This window comes from Lemur catta, chromosome 16 (genome assembly GCF_020740605.2).
Source record: "Lemur catta isolate mLemCat1 chromosome 16, mLemCat1.pri, whole genome shotgun sequence".
Taxonomy (NCBI): domain Eukaryota; kingdom Metazoa; phylum Chordata; class Mammalia; order Primates; family Lemuridae; genus Lemur; species Lemur catta.
The window spans coordinates 41,981,395-42,007,198 of NC_059143.1; the positions used below are offsets into that span (position 1 = coordinate 41,981,395).

Below are 25,804 nucleotides of genomic sequence, written 5' to 3' on the forward strand. Positions count from 1 at the left end.
GTTGCGATAACTGCACTTCGGTTACAGAAGATGTCGACACTTGAGGAAGCTGAGTGAGGGTATATGGGCACTCTCTGCACTCTTTCAGCCACTTTCTGAGTCTAAGAATTATTTCAAAATAAAAAGTGTAAAAAGTCACTGGAAGTGGGGAAAGAGCAGAGCTTGCCAGCTCAGTGCTCTTCCTCGACAATCCCACAATCTCATGTCTCCCGTACTCCTGCCTAATCCCCACGGCTTCAGGGCGTTCCTCAGTCCCACCCAGGACCCTTGGGCAGCAAAACAACCTGGAAGCAGCATGCCCCATCCAGGGCAAGGGAAGGTGAGGCAGCACCTGGCAGTGTTCATGTGTAAAAACCTGTTTCCTCCAGGCCGGCTCTAGAGCTTTCCCTCTGCCATCTCCAACAGTGTCTCATCACACGTGGGATGAGGGCGGGCAGGAGGGTGCACAGATGAGGAGGATTTGCACACCAAAAAGGAGAGTATGAAGCCATTACAATAAAACAGGCTTCCAGAAGACAGAAACTTATCTCCAGAGCCACCTACTGCCGAAACAGCAACTGCCTGGCTGAGCTGAGTGGGAAGCTGCGAGGGCGTGACCCCCATGACCAGCAGGCAGCGGTAAGGCCCCGTTAGAAGAGTGGCCCCCAGACACTCAGGTGGACTCCATTAACCATGAGGATAAAACCTTAATTGCATCTAAGAAAATGTAATTCTCCACCTCTCTGGCTTGGAAAGTAAGGTTTTTCAGACCCAGTGCTAGTTCTGAGCTGATGAAATTGGTTACTTATTCCAAGCACTTCTATATAACACACAGCGCACGAGCTTGATCATTCTTGTTTCCAAAAATGCAACAGCTGTGGCACAGACTGCAGTATTTCAATGAACAACCTAGTATAATATGACCAACTATGGAGCAACCAGATCACAACTCGATGCTCTACATTCACTTGCCAAAATGGGGTCCCTGGTCTTAGCAAATTGAAAACTTTGCCTCCTGGAATTCAAACAGCCCCTGTCAAGTCTTGAGGACAAAAGAAAGAGATTAAGAGTACTGAGTCTGAATGGAGACCCTACAATCCAACACACTGAAACATCAGGTTGAGCTCTTTCAACTGGGCAATCGAAAGCAGTCTTCTCTTAACTATCCCACTTATTAGAAATTCTATAAATGATTATATACTCAAGTTATCATTTGAAAGGTAGGAGAAAAAGATTTATTTATAATATTACGAAAAGATCTATTTACAGTATTACAATTTGTTATGAGGTTTCAAGAAGTGAGTCTAGATAAGTCAGTACCGAGTGGGGTTTTAGAATCCAATCTTGCAGTGGGCTGAGGACATAATGGAAGCTGGATCCATTTTCCACATTTAGAAAACAAAACAACCCAATCCCCTACCACTAGGTCATCCAGCAAAATGTTCTTACTTACAGACATTGGCAGTGAGTGAGCGGAAAACAGAATGACCACCTCGCTTCTCTTCTCAAGTGGAAAATGGTCCAGTTCTTTTAGAATGTGGTCTGCAAAGCACTGTGCGAATACCAAGAAAAGAGGGTAAGGAGGAAAAGGGGAAGAAAGAAATGGAAGGAAAAGAAAGTATTATAAAAATGAGAGATATACCCCAAATCTCAGAGCAACCCTCTAAAATCAGAACTCCCTTTTTTTTTTAAATTGCAAACAGTACAGTCTCTTTGCTTTGGTTCATCATCAAAATGGATCATAACGGACTCAGGGGCCTAGGGAATTTGATGGGAAACATCTAAAGCTCGCTAATGGCTCCCTGCAAATGAATGCGGCAGGTCTGCTTCCCCTCGGGAAGTGCAGGGCACACTTCCAGATGGAAAGGAAACACAGATGGGAAGAAGTTGTTTTAAGACCTCTCATTGCTCCGTTAGCAAGAAAACAGCTTACAGGGTCTTTCTAAATCTCCCTTCATTTGGCATTCAGGCATATCACATGAAAATACATTAGTCAGAAACAGGAGAGAGGTAAGCAAATACCCTTCTATTTTTACAACATTTTCTTCTGAGCCCGGTATCCTCACCGCGTCAATCTTAGTAACACCCTTCACAACAGATGACAGGTTGTACAACCCCCATTAAATTCACAGAGGGCGAAAAGATGCGGAGGACGTGGGGGTCCAATCGGTCACATCTGTGGAACTGGGCTAGAGCGCGGTCCCGCCTCCTCCTGCAAACCTCTGTCCGCCAGACCAGTGAACTCCCTTGTCTGGTTGGCACTTTCTGATTCACCCCGAAAGGTGCTGAAATACCAGATCTGAAGACGCTTTCTTTCATCTTACACTTTAATCATTCTCTGTCATTTAATTTATAAAAAATGCTAGGAAGGATATTAATGGGTCAACTGACAAAATTGGAATTTGAATGTAAATTAGACAAAAGTAAGTAACAATGTTCAATTTACTGAAGTTGGATGTCGTATTGTGGTGATGTAAGAATATTCCTGATCCTAGGAAACACACACTCAAGTATTTAGAGGTAGAGAGTGATAATATATACATAACTTATTCTCAAATGGTTCAGAAAAAAAAATCATTTACATACAGACACACACAGAGTATGTAAATGATAACAAAACTGAGATAAATGTTAATAATACATGAATATAAGTAAAGATGAAGAGTTCCTTATACCATTCTTAATCTTGTAATTTTTCCATGTTTGAAATTATTTCCAAATAAAGAGGTTTGAAAAAATTATAAAGGACAATTTATCAAAACCACATAAATCTACACTTTACCAGTGGTCAGTCGATACTACAGGATGAGCAAACTGTTCACTAATAAATATTGAGATATTATTAATCTTTCCAGAACCCTCAAAATTTGGTAAATAAATGTCCTAAGGTACAAAATGGTACCTAGAGCTAGGTTCCCTTTTCAGAATTTATAATTTACCTATAGAGTAAATATGATAGGATCAGATACAAACAAAAACAATATTTTCTGACCTTTATAATGTTTGGAAACTAAGCCTGTTCAGAAAGGATTATTTTTGGACAGCAGTCTAGATAATGAGGCCCACTGCAAAGTGTAAATAGGAGCTTAGAACATAAATTTAGTGTAATTACTAAATAGCAATATTAGAAAGACAGTCATAAAATGACTATTTGGAGTAATTATTACCTATAACAAGTAGAAGCATGGATTTAGTTTTTAACTACGTTTTTAGTTTTAGTTTAGTTTAGGGTTTTAGTTTTGTTTTCTGGTTTCCAAAAATTACGTATCTTATCCAGAGTTTAGCGTTTTTCCTTTTCTTAGCTTGCAAAACTGCAAGTAAGAACACAATTCGTTATGGCTTGCAGCAGTCTCTAAGCCATCTTCAAAACTGAGGGGCCCTGGGCCAGCAGAAGTGCTCCTTAAATCACCCAAAACCCATCTGTGGTATTTGCTATGCACCACTCCTCTGCAGAATGAAAGAGGCACGGGGCTCTCAGAGCCTTCAATCACACCATCTAGGAGGGCAGATAAATGCCTCTAAAATTCCCTTTCATTTTATGAACAGAGACTTCCTCAGTTAAGAGACCTTTCCATCTTTCTGCTTCCCCCCTTTTCAAAGGGCTGAATTTTAATGCAAATCTAATTACTCACTCGATCAGGGCAGGCAGATGCTGTGCAGATCCCTCCGTTCCCTGCTACCACATGTCAGAGCTGACCTGAAACACCCTCCTTTCCAATCACAGGCCTCCAGGAGCAAAACAGTCAGGGGACACGGTGCTTCAGGCAGAACTGGCTGGGCCCGGTAGCACAGCAAACGAAGGACCACAGCCACACCCATCCCTAAGGGTAGGCTCCTTCTTCTCACTTTTTACTTAAAACAAGATTTTAACCCAAGTGTTAACCCTTTATACGGCTAAGGAATACAGTCCACTCTGGGGAGAGCTGCCTGATTTTAATGATGTCTAGCACCATCTAGTGGCTATACATTTTAAGTGACACCAGGCTTTTTAAGACGCTTTTAAGGGTATTTTGCCAGAAGTCAGAGAATGTTCAAGGGATGAAAAATAAACTAGATGAAATTTAAATAAATCACTTAATATTTCTCCTACCTTAAATAACTCAAAAGCAGAAACTCCTATTAGCAGAAAAAAACCATATTTGCATGATTTAGGGCAATATTTTACCAACTGCCTTCTCATATTTGATAGAAAAGAATACAGTAACACCAATTCAGAGCTACTGGCTTTAGAATTGTAGTTTTAACTGATTCTCCTAAAATCAAGCATCTATTAATATAAATATTATAAATATAGAATTGTATAGAATAAAGTTGAAATTTCTTTAATATATGAAACTTTCTCAACTGAAATGTTAAACTTATTTTCATGTCTCAGAACATGTAGACATATTACCTTTAAAATTTTTAATCTTTTGAGATGTTAAAGGATTTAGAAAATAGAGGATTTAATTTGCTGGTCAGGCATCAAGCTACAAACGTCAGTTAGCTGAAATGCCACAATCTTTAATGTTCTTCTGGTCACTGAGAAACACACAGCTGAAAATACCATTTTGTTATGGTTTGGAACTAACAGCATTAACCTGAAGAAAGCAAAGAGTCTGACTACCTTAGTATCTTTACATTTATTTTCGCTTTTCATAATAAATCAAGAATCTAATGCTTGTCGTTTAATCCCCAGCACACAATGTAAGCAGGAGAATGGCAAGGCTCAGAAAGACATCCACAAGCCCAGCAGGGACACGAACCTTATCTGCCCCAGTCGCTGGCAGTCGCTGGCTTACCTGGATGAGGAGGCGATGTGTGGGCCACCTGTCAATGGTACTCCACTTCATTGTGGGCTTCCGTCCCACTCCATTATAGTATCTGTAAATGGCATTTAAGCTGCTGCCTGAAACATACAGGGGCCACTTAGTAGATGCATTTCAATTACAGTGAAAATAAAAAAACAGACTAGTAAAGGCAGTAATTATAAGTTCAAAGCAAGTAACTGCTTCTAAACTGAATCGGGCTAATTACAATCATTTCAATACTCTAAAATGCACATAGATTTAACGACCCTGCAGATGAAGATCACTAAAAAGTAATCAATTTCAATAGACTTTCAAAGATTATTGAGGCCATTTCAAAGATAGCTGTGGATTTATGAATTATAAGCAGTTATTATTTGCAGGGACCAAGTATGTTAAAATTTTTTTCCAGTTATGAAGGTGATCAACCTCGTTGCAGAAAATATAGGGGATGAGGGAAGAAAGGTAAAAAGAAATCGGCCATTATCCCAGCAAGCTAATATAGTCATTGTTTTATTCTAGCACGGTTCTTCTCAGTTATTTTTGTTTAGAGCTGTTTTGTTTTACTAAGTTGTAATTTTAGTATATATGTAATTCTGCCTCCTATTTTGAGCATTTTTACCTAATGTTATGAGATAAATATTTTCCATGTTACAATAAAAGCTTTATAACCATCCTTTTGAATGGCTTTGTGATAAGGAGAGCAGCTTATTGAGGTCACTATGAGCATTCTTCATCCCCAGAATAAGTTAAACGGACACCAAATCCTAACAGGTAATCTAACGAAACTTGTATTTCTAAGTGAGTGATGGAAATCGTGAAAATTCAAAGCCTAAAGAAAGGCAGATGGTGCCAACCAAACTTTTTCCTGGCCTAGGGAAGCTGGCAGTGAGGCCAAATCTTAATCCTATGAAACCAATTCTAACACGAGGCCTCTTCTTCAGTCTTAACACAGGGCAAGGCCTAAAACATTTCCTTGCTTCCCACCGCCAATCCATGGGGTTCTCTAACTATAAGAACTAGGTTTCCAATTTAACATGTTAGGACAGAGCCGTATTTTAAATCAAATGTACTCTTAGGCTAAGACTCAACTTTCAAAAAAAATAAACAGTTTCAGTTTTGGTGAGTGGAATACAGTGAACTTGAAGAATCCAAACTGACTCCATTCAAGGTTCAAAAACAGCCTCTCCAGAAATTGCAAAGTGGTCGCTACCATATTTGCAAACCACATTTCACAGGTGGATACCATTTTCAGATTTGCAAAAGGGTTTCTGGAAGCTACAATAGCTCTTTTGGGTCACTTGCAAATATTTGATAAACTACCAGAAGTCATTAAGAAGGGGAAAATATAACTGAGAAATTTGCTTGTGATATTAATAGAATACACCAGCTCTGCCACAAAAGTACATGTCTAAAACACATGACACATAAACGATACTCTAGTGGCCACAAAGAATTAACGTGCTTCCCAAAGGCTTTCACAGCTTGGGAGTAAAGATGTACCTATCCTTATATACGAGATACACTAGAGAAAAACTGAGCATGCCTTGAAGTTTTGAACACACTGTTACAGCCAACTGTGAAATGAAAACCATAGTCAATCCTGTGTCATATAAATAATAATCTTAACTTATCTAATTTTGAGAGCAGATATTTACATGTTGGGGTATATTTTTTAAAGCAAAGCAAAAGTATAGCTTAAAAATTCACAAGATCTGACTATTCTCCAATAATGTATTACCGGATATTTTAAAGTTGTAGTGGTACATTTTCCAAAGAAATGACAATTCGAACTCTTGAGTTCTGAGAACTCACACATTTTAACAGATGCTCTGAACAAATATTTAAGGCACAAAATGAGCTCTGAATATTCCTTCCAGTAGCCTTTTGTTTCTCCATATAGTTATAGAAAGAATATGCATTCATATCCAAAAGCAATTTGGGAGTAAAAATGTGCTGACCTCAATCCTTGGAATAAAATGCAAACAAATGTATGTGTGGGTGACGGTAGAAGCTTTGCCTACAGTGAATGATACAGAGATTGCCAAACACAGATCATCTCCAGCTGCAGTTACATACTTAGGAAAAAACAAGCACAAACATTTTCCAAAATCAAGAACACTGAGAGGAGTTTGCAAAGGGAACCCCAAACGGGGCTTTAGTTTTACCAGCAACCAAACCATAACTGAAGTGCAACAAAAATACATCAGTATTTCCCGTGTAATGTGGGCATCTCTGCTTTCAAAATGGAAACAGCGATCACCTTTGCTCCATTAATAAGAAAATCAGGGTAGCTATAAAAAGGTTTATTATACAAACCTAGAGAGTGGCTTAAGGTTGATTACTGATCCATTATGCAATGGCATTAAAGCACTGAACACTTGCAGCCACCGCCTTCCACCCACAATTTGTAATTCCCAGCCGAATGGCCAATAACTCAAGGGACAGATGAACCATGAGATTTCAAATGGACTGACCTGAACTTCCGCGTTTAAAGGTACTTTAAGGAAACAGATTTGCCATTCAAATTGCACATAACCTATCCTTTACTTCGGCATTCACACTCCCCGGCTATTTTTGCCTGGGCCCTGCCTTCCTTCCTGCTGTCAAAGAGCCGCCCTTACCTGTGGTAGAGCAGCTGTACTGCGGATACTGCGTGAAGGCGATAGCCCTTTCCAGGCCGTCTCTCTCCATCTCCTCAATTGCTTCTTCTGTTAACGGATGGACGTACCGAAATCCAATATAGTATTTGTGAGGGGCTGTTAGGAAGCACATGTGGGAAGGAGAAAGTATTAATCTTTATATAGATTCCTCAGAGTCACCAAACACAATGTCATGCCCAGAAGAGAAACAGTTAACCTAGTTTCTCATGGTGCTGATAATATAAGCAAGTTGAGAATATTCCTTGGATCTTATCCATCGTCAGCCGGTACCTGCACTTTTTTTTTTTTTTTTTTTTTTGAGACAGAGTCTCACTCTGTTGCCTGGGCTAGAGTGAGTGCCATGGCGTCAGCCTAGCTCACAGCAACCTCAAACTCCTGGGCTTAAGCGATCCTCCTGCCTCAGCCTCCCGAGTAGCTGGGACTACAGGCATGCACCACCGTGCCCGGCTGATTTTTTCTATATATATTTGTAGCTGTCCAAATCATTTCTTTCTATTTTTAGTAGAGACGGGGTCTCGCTCTTGCTCAGGCTGGTCTCGAACTCCTGAGCTCAAATGATCCGCCCGCCTCAGCCTCCCATAGTGCTGGGATTACAGGCATGAGCCACCTCACCCGGCTGGTACATGCACTTTTAATCACAATTTTCTGGGATCAACACCTCACCTACACACCTTTACTTAGCACGGTGGTTTTTAAAACTCGGGCTTTTGTTCCTAATTCTCTGTTCTTGGCTGGGATAAGAGAGACTCAAGAGAAAGAAGGGCAAAACTAACACTTATGACTGAAGTATAACCTCCTCTTGCATACTGGACACCACGGTAGACGCTTGGCATTTTTTCTTTCTCATTCAAATCCTTTTTCAGATAAGAAAACAGAGACTCTAAAGGTTAACTGACCTGCCCAAAGTCACACCTAGCTGGTGGTCGAGCTGGAATTAGAGCCTGGGTCCCCCACCCCAAAGCCCATGCTCCTTCCTCTCCCCAGCCTGTCCTGTCACCCAGCCCCCTTAGCCTCCAGGCCACTAGTTTATGTAAACAAATGCAAGAGCTCTGGATACGGGATAAAAGTTCACCAACAACAAATGATTAAAATGATTCTTGTCATTTTATATACATATATAACAATGCTTAAATTGGAGGCACCAAGTGGGATTTAAAGTAATTGTTCTTGGCCAGGTGCAATAGCACACACCTATAATTCTAGCACTTTGGGAGGCCAAGGCAGGAGGATCACTTGAGGCCAGGAATTTGAGACCAGCCTGAACAACATAGTGACAACCCTGTCTCTACAAAAAATTAAAAAATTAGCCCAGCATTGCAGTGCACACCTGTAGTCCCAGCTACTCAGGAGGCTGAGGTGAGAGGATCTTTTGAGCCCAGAAGCTCAAGACTGCAGTGAGCTATGAATGCATCACTGCACTCTAGCCTGGGTGACAGAGTGAGACCCTGCCTAATTAATTAACTAATTAATTATTCTTTGCACCTAAACGGCCCATGTCTGTGGCATATCTTTGTGCTCCTTCCCTTGTCACTTCACCAACTCCCTCTTCTATTAATATCTTCTCTTTTATCCTCTTGCGTCTTTCCTTCCTATATTTTAAAAGCATCCATATCACACAATTTCTTAGGCCTTTATAAAATCATAAAACTGAAAGTTTCCTAAAGTTACTTGATCTTGCTTCCTTGCCTTTTTATAGGATTACACATAACTTATACTCAGGGATGATACTGAGAATACACTACATAAATGTCAAGTAATAAGAAAACCAAGATGACATTACTGCCCAAAGCTTTAGAAAAGGCTACAACTAAAAATATGACACAAAACTGCCACAAGAAACACGTAGGTTACAGTGAAGGGAAAGACAGGAGTTTATCTCATACACACAAAGACATACACATGATGACACTCCTCATAACTGGACCCAAGGAACTCTAAAATAACGGAACACATTACCACGGCCAGAAGCAGGGTGTTGTTAGGCAAGAGAAGCACGTATGTGTATGGGAAGGGTGGTCTGATTCAGTATTCTCTAGTGGGGACTGCAAAAAGGGGAAGGAAGGGGTATACGCAGAATCATTTTCAGCTCACCATTCCTTCCAGGCCACCAATTTTATGCTATCTTGCATAAAGATGGTGAGAAGCAGTTAAAACATAGCAGACAATGTGACCCTGTGAGCAAACTCCAAATGACTGATCGTTCAAAGATTATGTGCTTCATGCTAAAACTGCCAACTATCACAACACCATCAAGTCCACTTAAGCAACTCATGGTGATCTGAGTTGGGGTCTAGCAAGCCAGTGGATACTGCTTTCTGATCTACTTTGAAACAATACGATTATCAGACTGCCACAGGAAGACCTCCTAGTGCTGCAGATTAAGCAGCTTCTCATATTTTCTTTTCACCTGTCCAGTATCTGAAGGTTGCAGTCTAATGCCTGGGGCCTGGGAGTTCCTCAAACAGTGCAGACTAAGAGGTGGAGAGGCTGCCCTTGCAGATAAAGGCAGGGCGGGGACCACATTTTAAAGTGAGAGGGAGTAAAATACTCTGGAAAGAACAGATAATGTTTTCTAAATGCACATTCTAGAAAAAGTGGCAATGTGCTCTGACTGTGCCTATCCTGAGGAACCAGCAAACAGTGCTCATGAAGGACCCTTGCCTGTCGGGGGGGGGGGGGGGGGTTCACACTGTAGCTGGCTGTCCCTAGCAGGATGCAGGGAGGGGAAGGAGCCTCTCTGATGTCAACCAGCACCACATCTGACTGGCACATCTGGTGGGCACATCTGGCCAGAGTGAGCCCCAAACACATGACTCACTGACCTAGCCTGGATACCCGCACAGGTATTTAATTTTCACAGGAATCCTAAGAGTTGATTCTGTTATCATCCCATTTTTGAGATGAGGCTCAGTGAGGTAAGCGAACTGCCTGAAGTCATATGACCACGACCACGAGGAGCAGGAAGGCAGCATCCTGTGAACAAGAACCCCTGCTGCTCCCCACCCTGCATCCTGTAAAGAACTGGATTGTTTCACTGAGTAGCCGTTACTTACAGCTTCATTGCAAGCAGCCACAATCTAAACAATTAAACTGTAATGAAGATTTTAGATTTAGATTTTTCATCAGATGATTACACTTCTCACCCATCTCCTACTCTACTCCCTACATTTCTGCAATGCGGTGCAACTGTACGAAACCACTTCCAAGCCAGATCCCCAATATAACTCACTGCCTTAGGTAATTGGCCAATTCCATGCAAAGCCAGTGCAAGTCTCAAAACTTCCACACTAGCCACCAAGCAGCAACTACATCCCTTAAAAAATGACAGCATGCAACATTTTCATCTGTTTGCAATCGCATTTTCTTGCCTAAAGAGAATTTTTCTTAATTAGAAATAAACCAATAGAAGTAGTTCAAAAGTAAACTTTATAACTGTATAGGAAAGAAAGGATCAGAAGAGAGGAGGAATGAGAGAGAGATGGTGAGAGAGAAACAAAGAAAACAGAGAAGCATGAAGGGCGTCCTCAGCACCCGGCTTCAGGCCCACACAAGAAGTGTGAGCAGCAGGACAAGGAGCCTCTTTCTGGGCAATGTGGGGGCCCCTGAGAGAGCCGCAGAGCCACGATTGGTGGTCTTCTCGGTCTTCAATGCAAAATTCTCCCATGAAGTTTCCAAGCCTTGAGGCTATTTCATGTATCCCACGTTCATACTGCGTGCTCATCAGCCTTCATAAATGCCTCGGACACCATCTCTTCAGTAAGTTTCCAAAAGATTCTCTCTCTGCCCCTTGAGCAGAATGGCCTAGAGAATTAAGATCCCATTAGGCTGCAAGCTTCTTATAAGTAGAAACCATGGTTCTACTTTGAACAGCAGCACCAAACAGTGCCAGGCATTCAATGGGCTGCTGAATAAATGAATGAATGAATAGGTGATCTTGGGCCTTATTCACTGCCACTACCATACCCCAAAAGCAGGTCTGCTGAAATGATTAAGTGGTCATCTACCCCCCCCCACCCCGGGAGAAAGCCAAAATGCACCCTGCCTGCCTCAGAGGGTCCCAAGTGTGGGCCACAGAGGATGGTGACATGACAAAGGGGCATCAATACCAACGCCTGCCCAGGATGCAGCCTCTGGACAAGCTTCCAAGATCCAGGGAAGCCAAAAGTAGCCCCCAAGAGCAGTGACTGCCCGCCTCAGTGAAAAGTGCCAGGAAACACAGTTCCAGGAAGGTAAGGGCGTGGCTCACTTGCTACTCTCCCTGACTTGCGCTCAGTGCTCAGTGCTTACAGCTGTCTGGCGGTGGCCGGATAGATGAAGAATAGATGGATGTGGGAATTAAGGGATGAAAGAGTACGTCAGTGAGTAAGCAAGCAAGTGAGCGGAACGAGCAGAGGAGGAAAGGCCATTTCCTGCTGCATTAGGGATGATTTAGTGACAGGACAGGCAAGCCACTGAGCTGATCCATGCTCCATGGACACATGAAACTTATCCCCAAAGTTATAATAAGGAATAATGGACTGTTCAAAATAAGTCTCCATAGGACAGAATGCTTAAGCACTGAACTTTTTTTAAAAAATCACTTTTACAACAATTTTGACTATGTAAACATAGAGTGAATATTATTATTCTTTGGTCCCTACCAAAGCAGAGAATAATTAATCCTAGAAGCTACCTGCTTGTACCTTCCTCTCTTTGTGCTAAATGGCCACATATTAAAATGATAAGACATTTGATAGTAAGTAGGACACTGGGTAAAACCCAGGCCATTCCATGGACTCTTTCCAGCCAAACTGGGAGGCTGAGGCCATGGTTGGCCTGCACAACCCAAAAGTCTCACCAATGCGATGGGAGGAGGTGGGGCTCATACTCTTCTGTCTCTATTCCTTTTTCAACTCTGACGACTCTACTAGGGCTTTTTTTAATTTTAGAAACAGAGGCTTGCTGTGTTGCCCGGGCTGGAGTACAGTGGCTATTTATTCCCAGGCACAATCATAGTGCGTTGCACCCTTGAATTCCTGGGCTCAAGCGATCCTCCCACCTCAGCCTCTGGAGTAGCTGGGGCTGCAGGCGTGCACCACCACACCTGGCTCCCTAGGGCTCTTTGTAATGATGGGCTCTATAGTAACAAGTAAATAGGAAAATAAAAGGGCACCTTTCTGCCTTCTCTTTCCACTGAAGACAGCACAGCAATTGCAACTCTGATTCATGCTAAACCACAATAAACTGGTGATGCCTAGAGAGTTTGTTGTCTAGCAAGCAGGTGTGAGAGGGCAGTCTAGTATTTAGTATTACAAAAACAATGGTGTATCCTGCAATCAATTGTATCTTGGATGTGTTCAGTATGGTGCTGGTAGGTCATTTGTGCATTTAGGGTTTAGTTCTGCATATTATAATTCTACTAGAGGTTTTCAGAAGGCAATTACCAGATGTGGACAACTCTCTCTTTAGTGCCATATCCAACGCAGCACTTCAGGACCTTACAATGGTGGTGTTGCTGAGAGCTGAAAGCAATTGCTGAAAGTTGCTTAGTGTCTTGTGGCTTCAGTGATAACTAGTTAATTCTGGTCTAACTGCTGATCCAATTAGCTATCCAGTTAGAAAGAAAAGGCAATAGCAGCAGCCTCAATCCATTTCCCAAAGATTTCTTTCCAGCACAATGATACATGCATCTTTTATTTATGATATGTCGCTTGTGTCTTATAATCTAGCTCCATTTAACAAATATCTTGAACTTCCTTTTGAACTAATGCTCTAAATCCTTAGCTTTTTTATTTGTAACATAAGAAGTAATGGGTATAAAAGACATTTGAGACTCAGGAGGGGGTAGCGTGGGAGGGGGGAGCGTGGGAGGGAGATGAGGGATTAAAAATCACCTATTAGGTACAATGGACACTATTCAGGTGATGGGTACAGTAAAAGCCTAGACTTCACCATAACACAATACATCCATGTAACAAAAACCACTGTACCCTCCAGATCTATTGAATTTTTTTTCAAGCAAAAAAAAAAAAAAAAAGAAGGAATGGAAAAGGCTATGTAATCAAAGCATAATGCCTCAAGAGCTTGGCAAAGTGATCATGTATTATATAGAAATCCCCGCAAATCGAGAGTTACCTGTACAAGCAAGCATCTGGCATCCGATACTGTTGTGAATTTCATGACTACTTTGAAAGAACACACCTAGAGGTACGTTAACGAAGAAACACCATACCTGTGGCAGGGGACAACTCATCCAGCAGCTTCACCATGCCTTCCCCCTGCTTGGAAGTCCACATCTTGATGGGGGATCCGCCTCCAATCCTGCGGTACTGCTCTTGAATTTTGGGGGCTCGGCGTTTGGCGATGAATGGTGCCAGCTTACTAAATTATTTAACATGTAGGTAAGTGGATTTCATTCCACCTTAGCAAGCTGAGAAACATTTTCTACTCAATACAAAAAAAAGATAAGCAAAATTTGAAGAAAAGCCTAACAAAATAGAGCCTTTAAAATTAGAAGCTGGAGGTCAGTGACGACAGCCAGCTGTCTTGGTGTAGATGGAAGAGCTAGAGCCAGACACTCTCTGAGGAACAGCCACCTCTGCTTCACGAGTTGTTTCAGCAGCACACCCTGAAGATTCAGGACTCCCCATGCAGAGAACCCTGGATTTGTGCTAGCTACTATCTTAACACATTTTGATCTTGCACCTAACAAGCACTAGGATGTAGGACATAGGAAGCATACATTCTTCTTAATTAAAAAAAAAATGTATATTAATCCTACAGATATACTTGCATATGTGAGCAAAGACATATGCACAAGAATGTTCATTGAAACACTGTAAACAACCTAATTGCTCATCAGTGAAGCACAGGTTAAATAAATTAAGGTACAGCTATACAATGCAATTCTAAACAGTCATGAAAAAAAATGAGCCAGATCTATATAATGTTATGAAACAAGATACAATATTTTTTTTCCTCAAAAAAAAGCAAAGTGCTAAACAATGTACATAAGCACGTTTGCAGTTTTGTAACAAAGTAGGGAGGGGATATGTGTGTGTGTGTTGTGTGTTGTGTGTGTTTATACATGGTTGCATACACGGGGACTACTTCTGGATGTAACAGTGCTTACCACTGGGTGGGTGACCGGGAGGATGGAGTTCAAGGTAAAAGGGACACTTGCTTTTTACTTTAAATACTTTTACACTATTTGCATTTTTATCACAGGCACGTATTAATTTTTCATTATAAAATCCTATTTTGAAAGAAAAAAGGAGAGGACAAGGGAGAAAAGGAGGACAGGAAGAGGAGGACAGCAACAATCCACATTCACGGTACGAATGAGTAATAATCATCGTTTCCCTGCATGTTAATCAGATGTTAAGTGCAAAGCACAAATATATTTTTAAAAATCGTTAAATGTGCTTTAGCTATGTCAAGACAACTGTAATTTCCAGGGCTCTGGGGAGGAAAGGGCTCAAGGAGAATCCTCACTAACTTGCTTTCTCTCTTCCCTGCAATTCTTCCAAGATGATATCTTTCTAATACCCAACAGGAACTAATGCTGCTGCCCTGACCATTACCAAGTATGCATTAAAACTGCTTATTTTTTTGAAACTATAGAGTTGAGAGACATGTGCAAGGCAAAATGCCTTGCATACATTATAAAACAGTGCAGGTGTTTATGTGTATCTTACTTTTGAATAGGAAGCGTCATGAGGTCTCGGTCCAAGAAGAGCCTCAGAAGGAAGTCGTGAACTTCTCCAAGGGTTTCAGGGCCTCCCATGTTTAGCATTAGTATTCCTGTTTTTGGCTTCCTAGATAAAATAAAACAGTTGATTTGTCACACTTTGTATTATCCTCTAGGGTAGAATCTTGGTTAGGCTAGCAAACTCCCATCTAATGTGCCTGATGCAAAGGTAAAAACCTACATCTCCTTTTGCTGCCGTCACTCAGCTACTATGTGGGAATACATGAGGCCTCCACAGTCCCAGCTCAGACTCTGATCTTCATCTCTTGGCTCCATCTACGACATTGTTCACTCGGCTTGAAATGTTTCCCTATTAAAGTGCCAGCCAGAACAAAGCTCCAATTCTTTAGGTACTGAGAGTCAACGTAGAAATCTAAAATTGACTTTGAGGCCGAAGGACCTGTACATGTGAATGCACAGGTTGCCTGACCTCTCCAAACTCAGGTTTCCTCATCTGGAAAACAGAGTCCACCACCCACCTCAAAAGCTGTTTTGAGAATTCAATGGACAGCAGAAGAAAAGAAACAACAAAGCTCAGAGCAGAACTAAATGAAATGGAAACCAAAAAAAAAACAATACAAAAGATCAATGAAACAAGAAATTGGTTCTTTGAAAAGATAAACAAAATTGAGAGGCCACTAACTGGTTTAACCAGAAATAGAAGAGAAAGGACTCAAATAACCTCAATCAGAAATGAAAAAAGAGATGTTACAACTGATACTGCAGAAATACAAAAATCATCTGGGATTACTACCAAGACCTCTATGCAAATAAACTAGAAAACCTAGAGGAAATGGATACATTCTTGGAAACACACATCCTCCCAAGCCTGAATCAGGAAGGAATGGAAACCCTGAACAGACCAATAATGAGCAGCAAGATGGAAATAGTAACAAAAAAATCCCCCAACAAAAAAAAAAGCCATACCTACCATACCTACAAAGAACTCTACCATACCTACAAAGAACTGGTACCTATCCCACAGAAACCATTCCATAACACCAAGAAGGAGGGAATCCTCCCTACTCATTCTGTGAAGCCAGTAACACCCTGATACCAAAGCAGGAAAGGACACAACGAAAAAAGAAACCTATACAATATCCCTCATGAACAGAGATGGAAAAATCCTCAGCCAAATGCTAGCAAACCAAGAATTCAATGAGTAACGTACTCAGTGACTCAGCATGTTCTGACACATGGTAAGTTCTGTTACACACAGACAAGGGTTCCCCATCATTTTAAATCTTCGAAGCATAGTACCAGCCCATCTCCCATGTTTTCATCTGCTCTCTTCTCTTTAGCCAATTATCAAATTAAATGGTTACTGACTTAAATCATTGGTTGCTACTCTGCTTTCTTTTCCAACACCCACCTTTAATCCTTCCACGTCTCCTGTGATGATAAACTACATCTCTCACTTCACATTCACCTCTCCACCCTTTTTGTAAATCTACTGCTTAGATAATTCCTGCAAGAAATGGGGCTAGCATTCAAATTAGTTCCAGGCTACAGAATCAAGCACTGAATGAGCAAAAAGAAAGCAAAACTCCGTAACAAAAGCTTTAAGTCAAGCAGCTTCTGGGAAATTAAAAAACAAAAGTACTATGCAAAAATGTAAACTTCTAAAATCCAGATCAAGCTCTGCAGCTTACACAGTCCAAAGTGAGCCAGGCCAGGGGTTTTCACTCCTAAACCCCACCAGCAGGCCAGGTGACACCAAAGCAGAACCACGTGCCTCCGGGAGCCACCAGAAGACCATGATGAGAGACTTGGAGTCTGAGCTGGGCTATGCAGACCCAGAGGTCTATGGGACTCCATGAACAAGTAGCCACATGATGGCAGCGATGGAGAAACTAAAGGACAAAGAGTGTTTCTTACATTCTTTTTTTTTTTTGCATTTTTAAAAATTGAGATATAATTCACATAACATAAAATTCACCATTTTAAGCTGAACAACTCAGTGGTTTTTAACATATTCAAAAGGTTTTGAAACCATCACAACTATCTAATCCTGTGACATTTTCATCATCCCACAAAGAATCTCTGCATCCATTAAAGCCACTCCCCAGTCTTTCTCTCCTCACCCATGGCAACCACCAAGCTACTTTCTGGATCTATGGATTTGCCTATTCAGGACATTTCATAGCAGTGGAATTGCACAATTGTGCCTGGTTTCTTTCACTCAGCACAGATGTTCGGGGTTCACTCATGTCACAGCACCAATCAGTGCTTCAGTCCTTTTTGTTGCTGAATAATATTCCATTGTATGACTATACCCTCCATTTCCTCTGGATAAAATAGCTAAGAAATAACTAGCCTGAAGTTTATCTAAAACGCCATTTATTGTAAATGGTGAGGTGTCCACTTCCTAAATCTCCCACATCAGACTACCTCTGACTACTGCAGTGACCAAACCAACCCTGCTGAGATGGCTTTCATTTGGAAGATTGTTCTTAATGTGCTCTAAAACGAACGATATTATGACATCGTAATGGCAATTTTTTTTTTTTTTTTTTTGAGACAGAGTCTCGCTGTGTTGCCCGGGCTAGAGTGAGTGCCGTGGCGTCAGCCTAGCTCACAGCAACCTCAAACTCCTGGGCTTAGGCAATCCTTCTGCCTCAGCCTCCCCAGTAGCTGGGACTACAGGCATGCACCACCATGCCCAGCTAATTTTTTTTTTCCAGATAATTTCTTTCTATTTTTTAGTAGAGACGGGGGCAGGGGGGGGCGGATTGGGTGTTCTCACTCTTGCTCAGGTTGGTCTCAAACTCCTGACCTCGAGCGATCCACCCGCCTCGGCCTCCCGGAGTGCTAGGATTACAGGCGTGAGCCACTGAGCCCGGCCCATAATGGCAATTTTTAAGCAGCTGTTAAAGTTTGGCAATAATGTAAGGCAACAGAGTGTGTTAAATCTATACAGGTGGAAACTGTTTTCTTGTTCAAACACAGTGTAGATGAAGAATGAGGTAGAAATCTGAAGTCTCAGCCTAAATTTTCAGAATAAGAACCAATTCCTGGGGAAGGGGAAACATTACATTACAATGAGGAGGTCAGGGGGTTTCTAATTTAGACCCCACTATAAAGATCACTTTTCACATCATTGTCTCAAACCAGGGTTTCTGAGCCTCAACACTACTGACGTCCTGAGCTGGACAATCTTTTGTTGTAGAGGACTGTCCTGTGCAATGTGGAATGTTTAATAGCACACCCGGCCTCTACCTACTAGATGGCAATAGCACACATCCCACCCCAGTTGTGACAACCAGAAATGTCTCCAGACATTGCCAAATTTGTCCTGGAAGTTAAAAATGTCCCCTACTTCCTACTAAGAACCACTATCTTACAGGAAGAGTTTATCCCCTTCTCACTAAACCAAGGGACTACACTAAAGATGTCATTGGTATGTAACTTTTCCACCCAGAAGTCCTATCACTACATTAACAGTGGTGTTGAGTTTTCTTTCTTTGATATCTGGAAATTCCTGATGTGTTATTTTGTGAAACTGTAATATTTCCTTAATCTTTCTACTTAGACCACCAGTCTTCTCCTGAGATCCTGTCTTTTACCCTCAAAATCTGTGACTCACAATAAATTAAGTGCATTTTCCCATGGACTGCTGCCAGTTAAAAGATTACTGGTTTAAAAACCCCAAGCTAAAAGACTTACCTAAGCCACAGAGGGTATCAATGTGCAAACGGGATTTAGAACTGCTTTTCATCTACAACACCTGAGCTCAGAGCAAGAGTGGCTTGAAAGGGGATGTTACTCTGCCCTGCTCATGGTCTTGCAAACCCATGGTGATCTTATACATGAAAGAGATGCACACGATTTGAAAATGCCTAAAAACGCATGCAGTTAATTCAAAACTGTGTTGTGCATGACAAATAGCGCATTAGTAAGCCCTGGCCTGACACCCCTCTATTCCAGAATCTGAAGTGCAAGCTTTAGTCAAGGGTCTCCATCTCTTCTCCCCTCCAGACAGAGCACACCTGAGACCAGGGTCTAAATGGTCACATTCCCTTTGTTTGAACATAAAAGTGTACATAGCAAAACACATTTACAACTTCTCACTTGAAAAGGTTTCGTTTCGATGTTTCACCATTTTCAAATTCTATGACTCTCAAAACATGAGGTTTTTCCCTTAAACTATTAAATGTACATCACAGGAAACTTAAGCTCATCAATTAATAAAGGAACAATAATTCTGTTCTACCGTATATGGTCAGCATCAAGAAAAAGTAACAAAATTCCAGCTCTTCATAAACCTAATTGGCCTGTGCACCTGTACTGCCTCTAGAACAGACTTGGGCAAACTACAGCCCATGTACCAAATGTGCACGCACAAGCAAACACACACACTGTCTGTTTTTATAAATAAAGTTTTATTGGAGCACAGCTCCACTCATTTGTTTACATATTATCTATGGCTGCTTTCACATTACAATAGCCGCAAAACAGATTGTTTGGGCTACAAAGTCTGAAAAACTGACTACCTAATCCTTTGCAGAACAAGTCTATCAACCCCTAATCTAGTATAGTGGCTAGTCTAGTATTCCAGTCTAGTCCAGTGTAAGCATTAAGCAGCACAATGCCTTCATGATGTCTGGCATCAGAATGGTCCACACTCATCACTTTACCATTTCTAATGTGGAGAAACTAGAAACAACCTACGTGCCCCAAAATGTGGGACGGGATAAATAAATTGCTCTTAAGCTATTAAAAATAAAGTAAAACAATATTTATATGATAACACAGTAAATAAAAAGAGGAAGTTATAAAAATAGTCAGTATTGTCACATTTTGCTAAATATATGCTGAGTGAATATTAATAGATACAGAGACAAAATACTGGGTGGTAAGATTATCAGTGATTTTTTTTCAGTCTTTTTTTGCCCCATCTGTATTTTCTAAAATGAACCAATTTCTTCTGTATAAATGATATAAAGTTACTTAATAGAATATGAGTTTTTTAAAGATTTGTATTTAATTTTAATAATATTAAGGCTATTTATATTATTGACTCCTGCCACTAGGATAAGACAGTAGTGAAATAATTTTTCTTCCAGGGTCTACACTGAATTAGTTCCGTCAATTTATACCAAATATTCATTTCAGTGGCTGAAGTGGGAAGAGGGGCCGGTGGGGGCATGGAGGAATGGTGCCCTGCTTGGCACCCTGCCAGACAGGGATGATATGGGGCCCCACCCGTACTGCTCTATCCCCAACAAACTGCACTTTACTTAGTATTCAACCCATGTACCCACGATCACACGGTGAAAAATAACAAACACAAAATAAGAATGTTTTATTTTCCTAGTTGTATAACTTTCACAGAAAAACATCTGGTCTAGCAGAAAGGTCAAGGAGCTAAACAGGTCACTTTCTTCCTTCCACTCTGCCTCATGTTAAAGCATGCTGTTCCTACACACCCATCTAAATAACGTCCCCGGACAGAGCCTTCAGTGGCCTCTTGCAGAGGAAGGCTGGAGGACAGCTGTGGCTTCTGCTACTGAAGAGGGCACAGCCACAACGACACGCCTGCTGCCAGCCGCCAGCAAACGGAAGAGGTGAGGTAGGAAACGTGTACTTGATCTCTTTAACAAACTATAAATCATATTATGTCATTTATAATTATGTTCACTGTGTTAATAGATGAAAAACAATGGTAGAGTTTCCTATAGAAATTCTTGGTGGATTATTCTGTACAGAACATACATTTCATAGGCATAATTATGTTAGGTTCATAAATGCATTTGCAGCATATATATAATTTGCGTTATGTGACATATTCCAGAACCAAACTCTCACATGATTCGCAGACTGTTTGTACTCAACTATGCATCCTTTAACAAAAGCCCTGTTGCAGAGGTGGGGAGAGGGATAAAATCTGTGGGTTAACAGCTGCCTAAAGGAAACCAAGAAAATAACATATTATTTGTACGTACTGGGTTTTCTCAGCGCCCTTCCTCCTAGGCACCTTGTATCTACTGGTGTTTGCAGAAACAAAGAGAAATCCTTATTTGTACCTGACATTAGGCTCATACCTCTTCTCCGGCTGAACTTGAGGTTGTGTGCTCTTGGCATGCTGGGCTGCTCCTGTGGCGGCAGTGGCGGCTGCTGCACCCGACCTGCACCTCCATGGCTGGCAGGCCCTCACGCGGCCGTACACCACTGTGACAAAATTAAAGCGCTAGTATGAAATCTAGCTGGAAAGTAATTTCTTTTGAAGAGGTCCTCAGAGCATAATTCCTGGCTTTAAAATTTAAAGAGATGCGACAGCAGAGATGATTTTCCTAGCATTTCTCTGCAGGCAGGTAAAGGCACGTAGGGCCTCTTAAAGGGGAGTGGCTGGGGGCTCGCCCCCTAGGATGGCTCATGAGGGCTGCAGGGAGGCTTCTTAGAAACTACACACACCTCCTCTCCCTGCTGTGGCTGCAGATTTTGCTGTGATCCCTCCTGAGAAGCACTGCATGTCATGACATTATTGACAGGAGTATGCTGCTCACGTGAAAGGGGAGGGCCCGCAAAAGAGGTGAAGAGCCACTGATTTAGGGAGTAGAAATTGGGCCAGTTTTCAACCCACTGCATATCTCATCTGTCTACAACCGAGAACCCCAGTGTTGCCCTTGGATGCTGACAAAGGAGGTCTCTGCTTTCCAGGCCTGTTCTGGCCCTCCTCCCACTGCACTCCACCCCATAGGGTGTGCAGTCTACACGACCAAGGAGACATGTCTCTCCCAGTATCCATGCCCCACATGCCAGACCAGGCTCCCAGGACCCCAGAACTCCCTGTCCCCAAAGCCCCACACCCACTTCCAGGATCTGTACAGGCCTCTTTCCTAGATTCATCCTCCTGAGGGCAGATTACGCCATCGGTGTGACCAATTCTTAACCTGAACAGTGACCGCGTCATTCAGGGCAGGAGCAAGAATGAAGCCGAGACGTGAAGACTGGAGCGTCCACGTGTGTGTGCACAAGACTTCTCACAAGGCAAGAAAGAGCAGTGGTGGGAAGAGAAGCAGGAAAGCCACTGGGTCAGAGGGAACTGTCCCAAAGCTTCTACACTTCTACAGGAGCTCTAGAAAATTCGAGAGCTCATCCTTCCAAGTCATTATGAAGGTCTATCTGTCAGTGTAGGAGGATGGAACATATTTCACAGTCCATTAGTTTGCTATCCCAAATATGATATATATGCCTCCACGTCTACCTTTAGACAGCCTACAAATAATAAAAGCTATCAAACTAAGGAATATGCAGAAAAGGAAAAGATGATGTAAGAAAATAAAACTTCATAACTCCTGCAGTGGTGAACACCCATAGTCCCAGCTACTCATGCGGCTGAGGTGGGAGGGTCATTTGAGCTCAGGAATTCGAGATCAGCCTGGGCAACATAGCAAGACCCCATCTCAAAAAAAAAAATAACTTCATAACTGCTGGACAAACTCAACTGGTGATCATTCAAAAGTATAACTGTTCCTTAAGAAGTTCATGGGTATCAACTGGTTCTTCAAAACCAAATTATTTTAATATTTTGGATGCTTGGGGGTGGGGCAGAGGAAGGTAGAAGGCAAGGTTCACAAGTACTTAAATACATAATAGAGCCTTTTTCCATCACACAAGAGATGAGAATTATTTCAAAAGTACCTATAAAAACATGTACCATCTTAAAAATTAACAACAGAAATAAAGTTCTATATTATGACTCTTAATAAAAATGAGAAGGGTTGCTTCAAAAAAGAATTGTTACTTTCTGATGTGGAGCCAAAATATTCTAACGTCTTTTATTTAAACACTAAAACTCTTTTTTACTATCCTAGAATTTTTTTTCTAATTACAAAAGACATATATACTAAGTGTAAAAAATGTGGAAAGAAAAAGGCAAAAGAAAAACAATAATTCATATAGATAAACAGTATATGGCCCATAAAACTATATAACACACAGCATATAAAACTTTGCTTTCCTACTTTTACTTTCAGAGGTCATTTTTCAGAAATACTACTCAATTTTTTCCAACCCAGATAATGTTGATCGTTTCCTATTAACCAAAGTGATTAAAGTATATATTGCTAACTACACCTTAAAATCGAAAAAGTCTGTAACACAAATGTACTTCAAATCTACTTCTGTCATGATTTCTGAATCCTTCCACTTATAACCTAGACCACAAATAATTTAAAGTTTCACATATTGTCCCATGACCTCAACTCTAGAGCCTGTCAGACTTTATTTGAGACAGGAAAGTGGGTGAAACAAAAGATTAATTCAATACTTCTTTCAGCCTCAATCCTGGCACTGCTGCTGCTTCTTAAAAGATATTGCATTTCATCCCCCAGTGTCCTCAGTAAGTTATCCTCATTGTACACTGGGTCCTTATCATTTTCCTAACAAAGGCACCTGCAATGAAATACGGAGGTTCAGAGTGGATTCTCTCCACTCCCTCTAAGTACGTGCCAGAATGTTAACTTAGGGAACTTCTTAGAAAAATAAGTAAGGCCTGGGTCCAGTCAATGTTCAAATGCAGTAAATAACCATCTTATTTGTGGCTGTCTTTTACATTAATCACTGTGAACATTTTGAGGATCTCTATGTACCTATCTTGCGTGCTAGGCACCGTGCCAGCGGCTTCACCTGCATCCTACCGATCTCCATGGCAAGCCCATGAGCTATTACGTTTCTTTCTCCTTTTACATTTACCAAACCTCAAGGGAGGCTGGGGGCCTTGCGCAAGGTGTCACAGTTGGAAATGCCGTCTTGGCCAGGTGTGTCTAACCCGGAGTCCCACCAGTTCATGCTGTGGATACAACCTGTATTTCCGGTTTTCATCAGAAATGTATGAGGTTGTTACTGGGTCTCATTTGTTCTCCAGGTATCTCTAGAAATCACTAGCCCAGGTGGGTCCTGCTGCCAGGGAGGAGTGATGCCATGGGCTTTCGGCAGCAGGCAGGGAACTGCAGGGCAGATGCCCACGGTGGTGATGACGATGCCTTCCTTACCGTACTCTCTGCGGCAGGCCCGTAACATACCCTCCCTCCCGTCATCCCCACAATCGTGTTATTACAACCAAGCCTCTGAGAAATTCAGCCACTGCTCACAGCCACCCAGCTGACCTACGGGACTCGAACCCGCGCCTCCCGGATTCCGGGCGGCCTCCCGGTCAGTGCTCAGGGTGCTCCGCTCGCCCCTCCCAGAGGAGAGCCCGTCCCGGTCCGCTCTCCGCGATGCCACCCGCCCCTTTGCCCGCGGCTCCCGCGCAGCCCGCCGCGGCTCCCGGAATGCCCCAGGCCGCAGCGCCCCGCCGTCGCTGGGACCCCCGGCGGCGGCCGCGACAGCCCCACTTACGCCAATCGTGGGGCAGGGCGCCTGCGGCGCGCAGGGCCGCAGCCATGTTGGGGCCGACTGAAAGCATTCCCGGGGCAGCCGCGGCCCGAGTCCCGGGCTCCTCCCGCGGCGGCGCGCTCAGAGTGCGGCGCAGCCAGCGCCGAGCCGGGAGCGCTCCCCGCCGCGTCCCCCTCCGCCCGATATGGCGCGGCCCGCCCCCGTCCCGGCGCGCCCGCCCATTCGCTGCTGCCGGGAAGGGGCGGGGCTCTTGGTGTTAGGGGTGGGGCCAGGAGGAGACACGCCCCTCGCGGAGAGCCCGCCCCGGCTCTGGGCCGCCCCCGCGTGAGAAAGGGCCGGGCTGCGCCGGGGACCTCCTCCCCGCCACCGCCGCGGTTCGGTGCGAGCACTGCCGGATTCCGGGTTGTGCTGGACGGATGCCCCGGTTGCCCCTGCCAACCTGTGCAAGGCAGGAGCCGCAGCCATGACTTAGCAAAGAACTTTCTAGACGTTTCATTTACTATTACTTAGATAGAAGGATGCTTCTGCCTCAGTTCTCCACTTTGCCTGCCTAGTCACAGCTTACGTGTGCAGACCCTGTTTTGTTTTGTTTTCAGAATAGAAAAAGGCATTATCTTATGTTAGACGTTTATGTCATTATTCAGTTTCTCTCCAGCACCTGTATGTATTAATGGCAAAGTTTGACAGGTGAGACCCGAAAGCAAACCTACTTACAACTTGAGCGCACTGGGAAAAGCCAAGGCCAACCTGGCTAATGCATGTCTTGGCGGGGTGGTATAGTGAGTGCGGCGTCAGCATCACAGCTGCCCACCTGCCCAATTTAGTCGCCTGCCCCGCCCCCAACGTCGCTCACAGGGACAGCGGGGAGGCGCGCCCGCCTCATTTCTAGCCATTCCTTAATTCTTACACCCCCGCCAGCCCACGCTGCCTGTCCATGTTCAATGCATCGTGGAATACAAGACCTGCGCTTGATACAGAAAGGTCTCAGGCATCATCCATTCATGGAACAAATACCGAGCACCTACTATGTGCACTGGTGAAACAGGGGTGAACAGAGCAGATAAGGGGCTAACGTGAGGATCAGGGGAGACACAGGAAATAATCACATGTATTTTGAGTGATGAACGTTAGAAAGAAGAATAAAGCCAAGTAAGGGGCTGGGGGAGGGGAGAGGCTAAGACAATTTGAAACAGGTGGATCAGAGAAGTCCTTACATATATTTAGGCAGAAGAATGAAGGGAATGAGGGCCAAGTCCTGTGGAACATTCTGGCAAGATGGAATCTAGGTTGAGTTGAAAACCAGTTTT

At 42.8% G+C, this 25,804-nt stretch overlaps 1 protein-coding gene across 1 annotated transcript in view; it reads right to left on the reverse strand.

Moving 5' to 3' along the window:
• The window catches only part of FECH (ferrochelatase), a 34,125-nt gene extending 9,451 nt beyond the window's left edge, over positions 1-24,674 (reverse strand). Inside the window, exons 1-7 of the mRNA XM_045527433.1 lie at positions 24,501-24,674; positions 21,203-21,329; positions 15,106-15,225; positions 13,641-13,789; positions 7,391-7,525; positions 4,761-4,867; positions 1,433-1,531 (exon numbers count right to left, since the gene is read on the reverse strand). Coding sequence (XP_045383389.1) covers positions 1,433-1,531; positions 4,761-4,867; positions 7,391-7,525; positions 13,641-13,789; positions 15,106-15,225; positions 21,203-21,329; positions 24,501-24,567 — 804 coding nt within the window. The 5' untranslated portion in view covers positions 24,568-24,674. The remainder of the gene's footprint in view (positions 1-1,432; positions 1,532-4,760; positions 4,868-7,390; positions 7,526-13,640; positions 13,790-15,105; positions 15,226-21,202; positions 21,330-24,500) is intronic.
• Between the last annotated feature and the right edge of the window lie 1,130 nt (positions 24,675-25,804).